Below are 14,064 nucleotides of genomic sequence, written 5' to 3'. Positions count from 1 at the left end.
GTTTTATATGATTGAACATAGTAAAGCACAGTTGTTTTGCTTTGCAATCATTGGATCACTATGGGTCTGTCTCTGTTATCTATTGTGCAGACTATAGTATTTGAAAAATTTTTTGTAGAAATAATTTAAGGTCTTAGAGGATTTTCATTTACTTCTGCAGGTGCCTAAAAGCACTAGCAATCTGATATAACCTTAATAGAGTTACAAGGACATGCTGCGATCTGAGCAAGGGTAGATTGACTTCCATTTTCCCCTTATTTCTAGAGTTTGCTTCTTGGTCCCAGACCAAAACAGAGAGCAGTTTACTCGAATTCTTCCTTTCACAGGCCTGGACATGACATCTACTACTCTAGCTCCATAGGCTGTCTAAATCAGCTTTTTGTCTGCTTCTTAAAATGGAAAATTTCCCCAGTCTAAAGCAACTGTGAACATTGGGTTTACCACCTCTGGTTTCTGTTCCTTTCCTGCATCTTGACCTGAGTCAATTACTCCTCACTCTTTTGCTAGCTCCTTGACGCTTTTAAGAAGATTTTGGATACTTTTCCATCCAGCTTTTAAGGTATATTAGACACCATTTATTGTCCCATTTTGCATCCTCTTGGGTTACCTTTTAATTCTAGCCATTACTGCAGTCACCAGCTAGATGCAGGTGTAAACTGATACCACCTGCCTCACCTGCACTGCAGATCTTTTGTTTTTGGCCTGGGTCCTCTCTGCTACCACAGCATTAGATATCCTTGGGACTCTGCTCAGACATTCTCATGCATGAAAAACCTGGATATATGAGGAAATTAGCATCCTGTAGTGCAATCCTTTATCCAGTGGGGGATGGGCCCATAGGATAAATACTTTCCTTTTCTCTGTCTCAGAGGACAGTTCTGAGGTGCATTGTACATGATGCCCCCACAAGAACTTACCTCAGTTGCCTGTAACTCCTTAATGCACCCTTCGATAGCTTTCCAAGCCCTCTGTTTCACCCTTCCCATTCTCTCACTCCTCATCTTGAAATCTAATCCCAATCTACACGACCCCCATGCAAGCCCTTACTTCAGGCTTTGATTTTGGGAGGAATCAGACTAAGACAAGCTGTCTTCAGCAGGCAGAGATAGTATGAATTACGTAGTGCACCATTACCAGAAGCAGAAGTTGAGAAAAAAATTAGATCTAGGAGATATTGCAGCATACTTATATATTGATGAAAATAATCAGGCATGCAGGGGAAAAGTAATGATGTAGGAGAGAATTGCTGTTGTGATGTCCTTGAATAGGCTTTTGGCTTTAACATTTAAGAGTACATCCAGGGGCTTCCCTGGTGGCGCAGTGGTTGAGAGTCCGCCTGCCGATGCAGGGGACACGGATTCGTGCCCCCGGTCCGGGAAGATCCCACATGCAGCGGAGCGGCTGGGCCCGTGAGCCATGGCCGCTGAGCCTGCACTTCCGGAGCCTGTGCTCCGCAACGGGAGAGGCCACAACGGTGAGAGGCCCGCGTACCGCAAAAAAAAAACAAAAAAAACAAGAGTACATCCAGGACTGAATGTCAATATTATGACATAGTATGAGTATGTTTCATGTTTGGTAATTGCAGTCATTGTTGCTTTTGTTGTGGTCATCCATTTACAATGCTTGGTGTCAGTTTATTTATCTCTTGTAAAAATAAAATACAGTGTGTGTGTGTGAAAAAAAAAAAAAGAGTACATCCAGGGACTTCCCTGGTGGAACAGTGGTTAAGAATCCACCTGCCAATTCAGGGGACACGGGTTCAAGCCCTGGTCTGGGAAGATCCCACATGTCACGGAGCAACTAAGCCCATGTGCCACAACTACTGAGCCTGTGCTCTAGAGCCCACGAGCCACAACCACTGAGCCCACATGCCACAACTACAGAAGCCTGCATGCCTAGAGCCCATGCTCCACAACAAGAGAAGCCACTGCAATGAGAAGCCTGCACACCACAATGAAGAGTAGCCCCTGCTCGCCGCAACTAGAGAAAGCCCGCACACAGCAACGAAGTCCCAATGCAGCCAAAAATAAAATTTAAAAAAAAAAGAGTACATCCATTTTCCTTCCCCAACCAATGCTCCAGATGTCCCTGCTCCATGAGCAGCATCATTATTCACTAAGGCAAAACATCTCTAACAAAAGCAAAAGTCACCTGTATTAGTTCCCTAGGGCTGCTGTAACAAAGTACCACAAACTGGGGAACTTAAACAATAGAAATGTATTGTCTCACAGTTCTGGAGGCTAGAAGTCTAAAATCAATGTGTTATAAGGGTTTGTTCCTTCTTGGGCTAGAAGGAGCTGTTCCAGGCCTCTCTCTTTGGTGTTGGTGGCCATCTTCTCCCTGTATCTCTTCATGTCATCTCCCCTCTATGCGTGTCTGTCTCCAAATTTCCCCTTTTTGTAAGGATACTAGTCATACTGGATTAGGGCCCACCCGGATGACCTTATTTTTTAAAAAAATTATTTATTTACTTTTGGCTGCGTTGGGTCTTTGTTGCTGCGCGCGGGCTTTCTCTAGTAGCGGCGAGCGGGGGCTACTCTTCGTTGCTGTGTGCGCGCTTCTCATTGAGGTGGCTTCTCTTATTGCGGAGCACGGGCTCTAGGCACGTGGGCTTCAGTAGTTGTGGCGCGAGGGCTCAGTAGCTGTGGCTCGCGGGCTCTAGAGCACAGGCTCAGTAGTTGTGATGCACGGGCTTAGTTGCTCCGCGGCATGTGGGATCTTCCCGGACCAGAGCTCGAACCCGTGTCCCCTGCATTGGCAGGTGTATTCTTAACCACTGCACCACCAGGGAAGTCCGAATGACCTCATCTTAAATTAACTAATTACATCTGTTAACACTCCTATTTCCAAGTAAGGTCATGTTCTGAGGTACAGGAGATTAGGACTTCAACTTATGAATTTTGGGGGGGGAAAGGATTCAACTGCTAACAGTTGCCAAGGCCTATTAATTCATCCTTCAAAATATCTCTCTTATATGTCCTCTTTCACTCAAGTTCAGGTCCTTGTGTGGCACACTGCACTATTTCAACAGTCTTTCTAGAATGTTGCCACTTTTCTCCTACTCCCTAACCCATCCTTCTACAGAAACGTGAGATTGTTCTTCTTAAGCTCAGCTTTCATTGTGTCACTCCCTTGCTCAACAGACCTTCAATGGCTTCCCATTTTCTATCAAATAATATGATTGAAATCATATAATCTGCCCCTCTGTGATAAGAACTAAACTTACCTTCCTTTTAAAAATGCTCATCTTCTTCTCTCCATTTTCTGTCTTGGAAAGAAAGAGGGAATGAATGAGGGGGAAATGTGGCTGAGTAGCAGGGGTTGCCCAATTTAATGAGAACTAGGTACAAATGAATATGACTGGTCTAGTGTTGGGTTTAGGTACATTCCTGAACACAGCGAATAGAGGGGGAGAGGGCAAAAACAGCAGCATGACCAAGAATCGGTGCCATCAAGAACTAGTCACTTAATTTCTCTGGGTTGCTTAAATGGATGAGATGTGTGGCCAAGTCCCAGTTCTTTAGAGAAACTAAATTTTGATATCTGCCCACGTGCTTACACCTCTGATGTATGAGAGTATGAGTATGAGAGTACCTTGGGAAGTATAAAGCTTTGCAAATAGGACATTCTGGTATTTGGCTGAGCTGAGCATCAGTGATCAGATTACTCCCTCCCTTGTAAGATTTTAAGCTACCAGGAGCAAACTGGCAAGAGTCAGCAAAACATTTAATGTGTGTACACTTTGATTACAGCACTTCTATGTTGATTCTTGAGAGCACAAAGAGTGGGAGAGCCCTGGCAGGGGCTGTAATACTGGAGGTGGGAGACCCTCATAAAACATCAGGGTCCAGGCCTGTCTGACATGGAAGGATGGGCAACTAGACCACACAGCATAGCTGGATGTGTGTAAAGAAGGCTGCCATTCCAGCTGTGGTCCCATCCTAGCTTTCCTCACTTCAGGAATGGTCACTGGAAAGAAAACAAGACAGAAGCAGCCTCCGGCAGCAGTGAAGAACTGTGGTCTCCTCACTGCAACCCTTGTTCTGGTCCCACCTCTCTCATTTTGAAGGCTGTGGCCAGGTCCAAACCCGACCCGTCCTGCCGCAAGGCAAGTCACAGAGAGTTTGCATCAAAGTCACTTTAATGATCCAGATTTTGGTCATCCTGGAACTGCCCCTCCAGAGGGCAATGGGGAGGGCACTGGGGCAAAGCAGCTTTGCATTAGGTCTCAATCAGCGACAAGGTTGTGGCCCACAGTCGGGGGAGACTCAAAGAAGCCCTAAAACCAGAAACAAAGGATTGGAATCAGTATGTGGAGAGGTGGCCCCTCCCTCACCTACTCTCCCCCAAATGCTTCAATAACAGCCTGATTTGAGTCAGCTCACAGTGACTCAACCCATCGACTGAGTGCCTGTCTCCTTTGCTCCCACACAGAATTCATAGAGTTCTCATCCCCTGATTTTCCCTTGGGCTCAGGCTGGAGAAGAATGGCAGCACCTTGTTTGCTTTCATGAAGGCACGGCAGCAACTGGTCTCTCACAGGTGGGTCTGTCACTTAGCTCTGAGTGTGTGGACCCAGTGACCAACCTAAGCTTAGGAAGCTCAGCTGCCATCTTTTGGGAGTAGGAACTGGTTTCCTAGGAGAGCGTGAGAGGCTAGAAGCCCCCAGAGGTGCAGGCTGCCCCTGGATGGAGCACATGGCTAGCTGGAGGTGCCGGCTCCGCTGCCACCACCCCAGTCCAAGCCACTTCAGTCTCTCCTGGACCAGGATGATTGGCTCTTTACAGGACTCTCTCTTTTCACTCTCGCTCTTCTCACAATCCATCCCTGATACCGTTAGAGTGACCTTTTAAAATCATATCACATTATTACATCCCCGTCCTTAAAATTTCCTAGTTACCTTGCCACTACCCTTGGAATAAAATCCAAACTTTCACCATGACCTATGAGCCCCTGTGTGGTCGACCCCGAGCCTACTTCTCCAACCTAATCTTCTACCACTGACTTTCCCTCAGTCTTGCCATGGTATCCTTCTGTCAGGGCATTTGTCATTGCAGTGCTCTCTTCCTGGGAGGACCTTCCTTCATATCTTCCACTGGTTGCCACCTTCTTGTAATTTAGGTCTTAGTTCAAAAAAGGACTTTTGTCAAGGTGGAGGAGTCTGATGTTTGGGGCAGCACAACCCACCCTGCAGTCCCTGAGAGGAAGGCAAGGGACTGTGCAGGGGAAACGGTTGGGAATCCGGAGACCTGGGTCCAGTCTTAGCTCTGCCATGAACTTGCTATGCAGCCTTGAGTAAGTTGCTTGACCAGCCTGGGCCCCAATGTCTCATCTATAGATAAATGGGAGTGCTAAATGGGTGTTTTCAATCTGGATTCTGAAGAGTTCAAGCATCCTAGGTCGATAACTCTGAGCCTTGCCCAGTTGACTTGCCCAGGCCACAGAGTAGAGCAAGGTGGGGAAGAGGTGAATGTGAAGGCCTCCGGGCTACATCTCCCATTCATCCAAAGAAGCTTTGCTATCACTTGCTATATACAAGGGAGTCCATGGAGAAAAGGAGGACTTTTTACTTAACATTGAAAACTCTGCAGTTTTCTATGCCTTTGTAAACTCAGTGCCTGTGAATGATCCTATAGATCATTTCATCCTTAGAGGCTCCCAGCACCTGCATCATGGCCCCCAACCTTTGAGAGAGACAGAAAAATGGGGATACCCTTCAACTGGGAAAGATCTTTTCTTCAGCTTCTCTGTTCACACACCAGTACCCATTCCCCTCCTTCACACCTTCCTCCCTCATTTAAACATGTCCTTGGTGATTCCAACTTCCCTAGAAAAAGTGAGCCCCTCACCTTGACAGGGTTGGTCACCTCTCGTTTCAGGGCCTTCGAAACCACTTTGGAGGTAAAGCACTGATCCCTGTTCACCTTGACCATTGGGCCCTGTGAGGAGGGAAGCCAGGGGTCAAGAAGGAGGCAGAAAAGGGTGACAGGGCCCCAGAGGGAAAGAGATGGGACCCAAAGTCAGGGCTTTTAAAAGTCTTGAGAAGACACATGAGTCTCACCTTGCGGAATAGGAGTCGAAGTTTCTCCCCTTGCTTTTGCCCCTAGAAGAGTTGGGGGTGACAAATGGGACCTCGGCTTGGTAGCACCTCCCTCGTCTCCCTTTGCAGATGTCACTAGTGGTTCACGGAACTGTTTCCTGCAGATCCCAGACAGGACTTCTGAGTCATTCTCAGAGTGCTCCTGGCGGCTCTTACCTGCAGTTTTAATACCCGTTCCCTCCCTGTTCTCTCTGTCCACCAGACAGCATGGACTGACCATAGGCTCACACACCTCACCCCGGTGGTTTTGGTGGGAAAGGCTGCCTGCCCGATCCTCACACATGGATCCTGGGGGTGGAGTTTGCCAATGTGCCCCATCTTCTGTGTCATCACATCCTGGGTCATGTCATCCTTCCAGAACAAACCTGCAGGTTGAAAGGATGTGGTGAATTAATACCTGGGATGCTCTGACTGGCCCACTCCAGAGACCAGAGTGAGGTCAACACTCCCCCTCTCCCTCAAGTAGCCAAAGGATCACATTTGTGGAGAGAATGAAATGAGAATGGCATATAAAATTTGCTTAGCACAGCGCCTGGCATATAATAAACATTCAGTTAGGATTAGGACTATACTCTTTTTACTGACTCATTTGTTGCTATTGTGAAAATTAAATGAGATTAGGGATGTACAGAGTGCTGAGAAAACTCTAAGGCAGTGATTCCCAAACTTCAGAGTACATCAGACTCTCCTGCAAGGCTTGTTAAAACACAGATTGCTGTTCCTCCCTCCTAGAGTTTCTGATTCAGGAGGTCTGGGGTGAAGGTCATGAATTAGCATTTCCAGCAAGTCTCCTGGTGATGCACTTTGAGAACCACTACTCTAAGTCATTTTACACATATTAGACATCAGTAGTGGTAGTAGTAACATGAACTCAAGCCAGATTTCCTATCTGACTCTTCTCCCGTTCATGAAACTCTGCTCTAAGGAAGGGTCAGCCATCTGTCTTCAAGGGAGTCCCCACTCCCTTTCCTTCCTCTCTTCTATTTGTCATACAATATGCTCTGCTTCCTACTCAGAGGCTTAGGGGTGTGTGTGTGTGTGTGTGTGTGTGTGTGTGTGTGTGTGTGTGTGTGTATTCTCCTGGCTGAGAACTTAAGGATTCCTGGCTCTGGAAAAACTCAGATAGTGCCTGGAGTTGGGGCTAGTCCCAAGGAGTTAGATACTGACCTCTTCCAGGGGCTTCTTCTAGAAGCCTCTGCTGGGCCGTTCGAGGGTGTTCAAGGGCAAACAGCCTGCCCTTCTAGCTCCATCCCCATTTTGGTCTCTCCCAACTCTCCATGAGGTAAGCATGACAGGAAAGTGTCAAGTAGAGACATTTGGGGATGAAAGCCTGTTCTCAGATCAAAAAGCCCCGCACTATACCCCTGTATCTGACCAAGCCTCAGCCTCTCTTCTCCAGCTCTTACTCACCTTGGGGCATAATCTGCTGGAGTACAACTTGCAACTGCTGGAAGACTGGGGTGGTAAATCCTTGGAGGGTCCAGAGGTGCCCCACTCCCACTTGGCCCTGACCATCTAAGGGTAAAATAGTGGTGTGAGAAAGGAGCTTGACCAGAAGCCTTCCAAATCCCAGCTGAAGGAAAGCAGCTTCCTTCCACTATCACCCCTGGGTTCAGTGGTCTCTGTCCCCCTCACCAGACCCCCACCTCCTTTCAAGTCCTCCTTTTCATCTTTCCTTCCCCCATGACCACCTGCCCTGTTCTTCAGCCCCTGCACCTCATTCACCTTTGGTACCAACTTCCAGGTAAGACCCAAGCTCCACAGGCAGCCTGTGGAGGGTGAGGTAAGAAGAGACTCAGAAAGCTACACACATAGAATGGATAATCAGGTGAACAGGCAGGGCATGGAAAGCAGGTGAACTGCATTCAGGGAAGGCTTTGAAGCCTGGAGGGGATTGGAGAGGACGCCTGGAATCCTTCGAGGAAGAAAGTATTGGTATGTATAGGGTTTGAGTGTCTGGATCCTTGTCCTGAAAGCCACAGTTTGCCCGACTGTGCAAAAGGGAAGGACGGGGATGGAGATAATTCCTGATGCTATACACACTTTCCTCATTCCAGGTAAATGGGGTAGGGTTGGAGTCTGGGTTTCTCGTTTGTTTGTTTTCCTATAGTTGAACTACCATGAGTCATTATAAAAAGGGGATTCTCTTCCCCAGTCAAATGGATCCTAACATCATTTTCCTGGCTTTAGGAAGGAGCAGAACCTAATATTGAGAAGGAAAATAGCTTCTGGAAGGAGAGAGCTTCTCTGAGGCAGCGCTCCCAGAACTGATAGAAAAGTGGTGACCCAGACACCCTCAGTCCGACCCACAGGGCACCTGGCGCTGTCCGTGGTGCTGAGCGGTGGCCTAAGCCTGGCGTGGAGGCGGCTCTGGGCAGTAAAGAGAGCGAGTCACCCTCACAAGTCTTGCCGGTCCCCTCCCACCCCCCGCGCCCCGCCCCCCGCCCCCAGGTCTCCTCCTACAGTTTTTCGCGAGTCCTCTGCATTGGCCTCTAAACCCAAGAATCGGGCGAGGAGAGCTGCCATCAGGCTCGGAGTTTGCGCCGTCTGCCCCGAGCGCAGGGCGCTGGAATCGTCGAGTCTGCGCAGTCGGTCTCTGGCTGCCCGGACGTGTCAGCGATGGTCTACCCGGTTGGCGCAGAGTGAAGGGGGAGGAAGAGGATGGACCCTTTCCCCCTCCATCCTTTTGCACCCCGTCCTAGCCTTCCCGTTCTTACCGGAAATTGGCTCGCAAACACCAGGCTCCAGGGGCCTATAGGGGAGCCTTGGCTCATCCCTCGGCGCAGCCTTCTCTCCGGAGCCCGGTACCCGCGGTCCCTGCTCCTACTGTCCAGAGCTCCTGGTCCCCTGACTATCCCTCAGCCACGGGCATCTCTTCCCCGGCCCCTCAGCGCGTCTTGGTTGCCTGGCGGCCGCCCAGGCCGCTTTTACTTCCCTCTGGCCCTGTGTTTTTCAGTCCTTCTCCCGAACCCCCAATCTTCCCGAGCCCGCTTCTCTTAAATCCATACCCCGTATACCGAGCCTCACGCCAAGCCTGCTCCTCTTTCTGCGCATTTTTCTCTTCTCACCCCCCAGGCAGATTCCTTTCCTCCTAAGTCCCTAACCTTGAGGCCCCCGGACCCACTTCTTTCAGAATCGCTCTCTGGCCCTGCCCGCACCCCCCAGGTTTCCTCCTGACCGTGATCACTAACGTCGCCGCCGCTCCCTGGACGGCTCTTCAGCAGCAGGAAGCAGAGGAGCAGCCAGAGCCCCCGGAAGCCCCCAGGCCACAGCGGGCGCTGCATCCTCCCGGGCTTGGGGCGCTGGCTCCCCACCTAAGTCGCTGATGAGGTAGAGACAGCTGCTGGAGGGACTGAGCGGGGCTGTCGCTTCCCACCTGCTAGCGAGACTGGATCTGCACAAAGCTCCCTTGGCAGCTGGACCAATGGCCGGCGGGCCCTGCCCCTGCGGACGCCTACCCAACCCTTACTTCCCTACCTCCCCACAGGCCACCCCACCTTACTCCCAGGAGCCCACTCCTTTTTTACATAAACCACGTCCCGAGGACTACCGCCTCTACTCCCAATCCCAAGCCTGGAAAAACGGATTGCATGTAAAACGTGGGTGCGAATTGTACCTGCCTCATAGGTTTGTGGCGAGGATTAAATATGAACAGCGACTGGATAGTCGGCACTCAATGAATCTAGTCTATTTTTATTATCCTGCTGCTTACTTCACCCTTACCCGCCTTAAAACCTTCAGCAATCATGGGTTTGACCTGCTGAGTATATGCACATCCATTACTCCTCCACATCCACTGCCGTCGCCCAGGTTCAAACCACTGTACTCTTTTTAATAGAGCTACTGCAATAACTAGCTAAGTAACTATTGAATAACCGATCCCTTGCTTCCACTCATGTTTAGTTACAGGCTAATATGTGAGCTTCCTAAGCCCTAGACTGGCATTTCAATATCTTTGTTTTCACTAAGCTTCAAATTTTATTATGAAAAATTTCAAATGTTAAAAAAGAGAAGACCCAAATGAATAAACATGAAACATGAATATACCTACCACCCAGACGTAACAATTATTAAGATTTTGTCACGGGACTTCCCTGGTGGCGCAGTGGTTAGGAATCCGCCTGCTAATGCAGGGGACATGGGTTCGAGCCCTGGTCCGGGAGGATCCCACATGCCGTGGAGCAACGAAGCCCGTGCGCCACAACTACTGAGCCTGTGCTCTAGAGCCCGCGAGCCACAACTACCGAGCCCGTGCGGCACAACTACTGAAGCCCATGAGCTTAGAGGCCACGCTCCTCTCTCCAGCAAGAGAGACCACTACATTGAGAAGTCCGTGCACCACAACAAAGAGTAGCCCCCACTCCCCGCAACTAGAGAAAGCCCGCGCGCAGCAACAAAGACCCAATGCAGCCAAAAATAAATAAATAAATAAACAAACAAATAAATAAATAAAAGATTTTTGTCACAATTTCTTCTTTTTCTTGCTGAAGTATTTTAAAGTAATTTACATACATCATGACATTTCACTCCTAAATAATTCAATATACATCTTTTAGAATTAATGATAGTCTTCTACATAACCAAAATACCATTAAGATATTTATGGTAGGCTGAATAATGACCCCCAAAGATGTCCACGTCCGAATCCCTGGAACCTGTGAATATGTTATTTTACAAGGTAAAAGGGATTTTACAGGTGTGATTAACCTTAGAAGGTGATTCACTTCAGATGGGGAGAATATCCTGGATTTTCTGAGTATGTCTAATGTAATCACAAAGGTCTTAATAGAAAGAAGCAGGAGGGTCAGAGTCAGTAGTGGGAGATATAACGTTGGAAGCAAGAGGCTGGAATGATACAAGGAAGGGGCCACAAGCCAATAATGCAAACAGCCTCTAGAAGCTGAAAAGGTAAGAATATATATTCTCCCTTTAAACCTCCAAAAGGAGCACAGCCCTGCTGACATTTTGATTTTAGACTTCTGACTTGCAGAGCTGTAAGGTAACAAAATTGGTTTTGGCCAATAAATTTGAGGCAATTTGTTACAGTAGCGACTGGAAACAAACACAATGTCTAAAAATATTTACTATTCCCTAATTTACATAATTCTCTAATACTTCTGGATACAATTCCTTTAACAGATTAATGGTTTGTGAATATTTTCTCCAACTCTGAGCGTTTCATTTTAATTTTCTTTTGCCAAACTTTAAAACAAACATTTATTTATTTTATTTATTTATTTTCTTTTTTGGCTGTGTCGGGTCTTAGTTGCAGCACTCGGGGTCTTCATTGAGGCATGCAGGATCTTTCGTTGTGACACGTGGGCTTCTCTCTGGTTGTGGCCTGCGGGTTTTCTCTCTCTAGCTGTGGCGCGAGGGCCCCAGGGCACGTGGGCTCTGTAGCTGTGGTGCTCGGGCTCTCTTGTTGAGGCGCCGAGCTCAGTAGTTGTGGCGTGCGGGCTTAGTTGTCCCGCGGCATGTGGGATCTTAGTTCTCTGACCAGGGATGGAACCCGCGTCCCCTGCATTGTAAGGTGGATTCTTTACCATTGGACCACCAGGGACGTCCCTAATTTTCTTAATAGTGTTTTTTGAAGAGCAAAATAATTTAATTTCAAGAAAGTCCAATTTATTAATTTTATCTTTTATGGCTAATGTTTTCTGTGTTCTTAGAAATGTTTGCCTATCCCAAATTCACAAAGATTTTCTCCTGTTTGCTTCCAAATGTTTGGTTATGCTGACCCAATAAAGTCAGTCAGAAAGCATTTCCTCTTTTGTTATGCTCTGAAAGAGTTTCTGTATGAGTGATATTATTTCTTTGAGTGTATGGGCCTGGAGTTTCTTTGTGAGCAAGTTTTATTACAATTTCAATTTCTTTAGCTCTTCAGATATTCTATTTCTTTTCATGTCCCTTTGGAAACTTGAATTTTTCAAGAAATTTTTTCATAATATTTGTTACCACATTTGTTTGCATAAAGATATTCATAGTATTTATTATCCTTTTAATAGCTGTGGAAATTTGAAGTTTCACTTTTTTTTTTTTTTTTCCGATACGCGGGCCTCTCACTGTTGTAGCCTCTCCCGTTGCGGAGCACAGGCTCCGGACGCGCAGGCTCAGCGGCCATGGCTCACGGGCCCAGCCGCTCCGAGGCATGTGGGATCTTCCCGGACCGGGGCACGAATCCGTGTCCCCTGCATTGGCAGGCGGACTCTCAACCACTGCGCCACCAGGGAAGCCCCAAGTTTCACTTTTTAAATTCCTGATTTTGATACTTCTTATTTTGCTTTTTTCTTCATCAGTGTAGCTAGAGATTTATAAATATTATTGATCATTTTAAAGAACTGACTTTTGGTCTTATTGCTTTTTCTCTATTGTTTTGCCCATTTTATTGATTTCCATTCTTTATTATTATTTCCTTCTATTTTTTTGTTTCACTTCTTATTTTTTTCTAGCTTCTTTAGTTGGTAACTGAGATCATTGATTTAAATGTTTCCTTCTTTGCAATAGTCAGGTAAATCTATACATTTCCCTCTAAGCGTTAGTTTTTTGTGTGTTTTAGTTATCAATGGTTAATATTTTCTAATTTTTCTTGTGACTTCTTATACCCAAGGATTATTTAGAAGGATGTTGCTATTGGGGATTTTTAAAGTTTTTTTTTTTTTTACTGTTATTTATTTTTTTTTAAGTTTCATTGTGGTGTGGGAACACGCTTTGTATGACTTTAATTACTTTGACTTATTGAAATTGTTTCACGGATCAGCTGATACTTTATCTTGGTGAGTGTTCCATGTACATGTGAAAAGAATATGTATTTTGCAATTGTTAGTTTTAGTGTTCTGTAAATGTCAAGTAAGTCATATTGTTTAATGTTGAATTTTTTCATATTTGTATTTATTTTTGTCTGCTTGATCTATCCACCATAATCAAATACATTTGTGGAATTGTCTATCTTTCCTTTAGGTTCTATCAGTTTTACTTTATGTTTTTTGAAACTGTTATTTGATGCATCCACATTTTGGATTTTTATATCCTCTTAAAGGTTTGATCCTTTTATCATTATGAAATATCCCTCTTTATCTCTAGTAATACTCTTTATCTTAAGCCTGCTTTTTCTTTTTTAAAAAAATTTTTATTATAGTTTTTTTATATAAATTTATTTATTTATTCTGGGCTGCATTGGGTCTTGCTGCTGCGTGCGGGCTTTCTCTAGTTGCGGCGAGCAGGGTCTACTCTTCTTTGCAGTGTGCGGACTTCCCATTGTGGTGGCTCTCTTGCTGTGGAGCACGGGCTCTAGGCATGAGGGCTTCAGTAGTTGTGGCATGCAGGCTCAGTAGCTGTGGCTCATGGGTTTAGTTGCTCCGTGGCATGTGGGATCTTCCCAGACTAGGGCTTGAACCCGTGTACCCTGCATTGGCAGGCGGATTCTTAACCACCACTGTGCCACCAGGGAAGTCCTTAAGCTTGCTTTTTCTGATATTGAGATGGCCACACCAGCTTCCTGTTGGTTAGCATTTTCATGGCATGTCTTTTTCCATTATCTTGCTTTCAAGTTATCTCTGTCATTATATTTAAAGTATATCTCTTGTTTATGGCTTTGGAGGAACTAAGGTGATTGGCAGTGGAAAGAATCAGAATGTGAAATTTATCGACTTAAATAATTTTGCTCATGTTACACGTAAGTAAAAAAAACCTTTACACTTTGTGCAGCAAGTAAAAAAAAATATATCTCTTGTAGACAAGATATAGTTTGTTTTTGTTACTTTTTTGTAATCTAGACTGACAATTTTTGCCTTTTAATTGGATTGTTTAGTTATTTATATTTAATGTAATTATTGATATGTTTGGGATTAATTCTGCCATTTTGTTATTTGTTTTCTGTTTGTCTTACCTGTTTTATCTTCCTTTGTTTCTCCTTCTCTCCTTTCTTTTGGAATAATCAAATAATTTTTAGTATTTGACTTTATTTT

General features: G+C 46.0%; 1 protein-coding gene across 1 annotated transcript; it reads right to left on the bottom strand.

Moving 5' to 3' along the window:
• Positions 1-4,228: 4,228 nt before the first annotated feature.
• Positions 4,229-9,384, bottom strand: RESP18 (regulated endocrine specific protein 18). Its single transcript, XM_007122426.1, has 6 exons — positions 9,279-9,384; positions 7,511-7,615; positions 6,329-6,465; positions 6,062-6,103; positions 5,850-5,939; positions 4,229-4,279 (listed from the first exon to the last, which is right to left on the bottom strand). The coding sequence occupies exons 1-6, from the start codon at positions 9,382-9,384 to the stop codon at positions 4,229-4,231; spliced, it is 531 nt and encodes a 176-aa protein (XP_007122488.1).
• Positions 9,385-14,064: the final 4,680 nt, after the last annotated feature.

The sequence above is a fragment of the Physeter macrocephalus genome, chromosome 2, assembly GCF_002837175.3.
Source record: "Physeter macrocephalus isolate SW-GA chromosome 2, ASM283717v5, whole genome shotgun sequence".
Classification (NCBI taxonomy): Eukaryota; Metazoa; Chordata; class Mammalia; order Artiodactyla; family Physeteridae; genus Physeter; species Physeter macrocephalus.
The sequence above is the reverse complement of the archived record's forward strand: the minus strand, read 5'-3'. Positions and strand labels throughout refer to the sequence as shown.

What these genes read in the sequence shown, in the direction of transcription:
- RESP18 (XM_007122426.1), bottom strand. Translation starts at nt 9,384, where the DNA reads ATGCAGCGCCCGCTGTGGCCTGGGGGCTTCCGGGGGCTCTGGCTGCTC. An exon ending in CCAGCAGATTATGCCCCAAG is followed by an intron (nt 6,466 to 7,510) that starts GTGAGTAAGAGC and finishes TTCAACCTGCAG; the next exon opens with GTTTGTTCTGGAAGGATGAC. An exon ending in AGGTGACCAACCCTGTCAAG is followed by an intron (nt 4,280 to 5,849) that starts GTGAGGGGCTCA and finishes TTCTGGTTTTAG; the next exon opens with GGCTTCTTTGAGTCTCCCCC.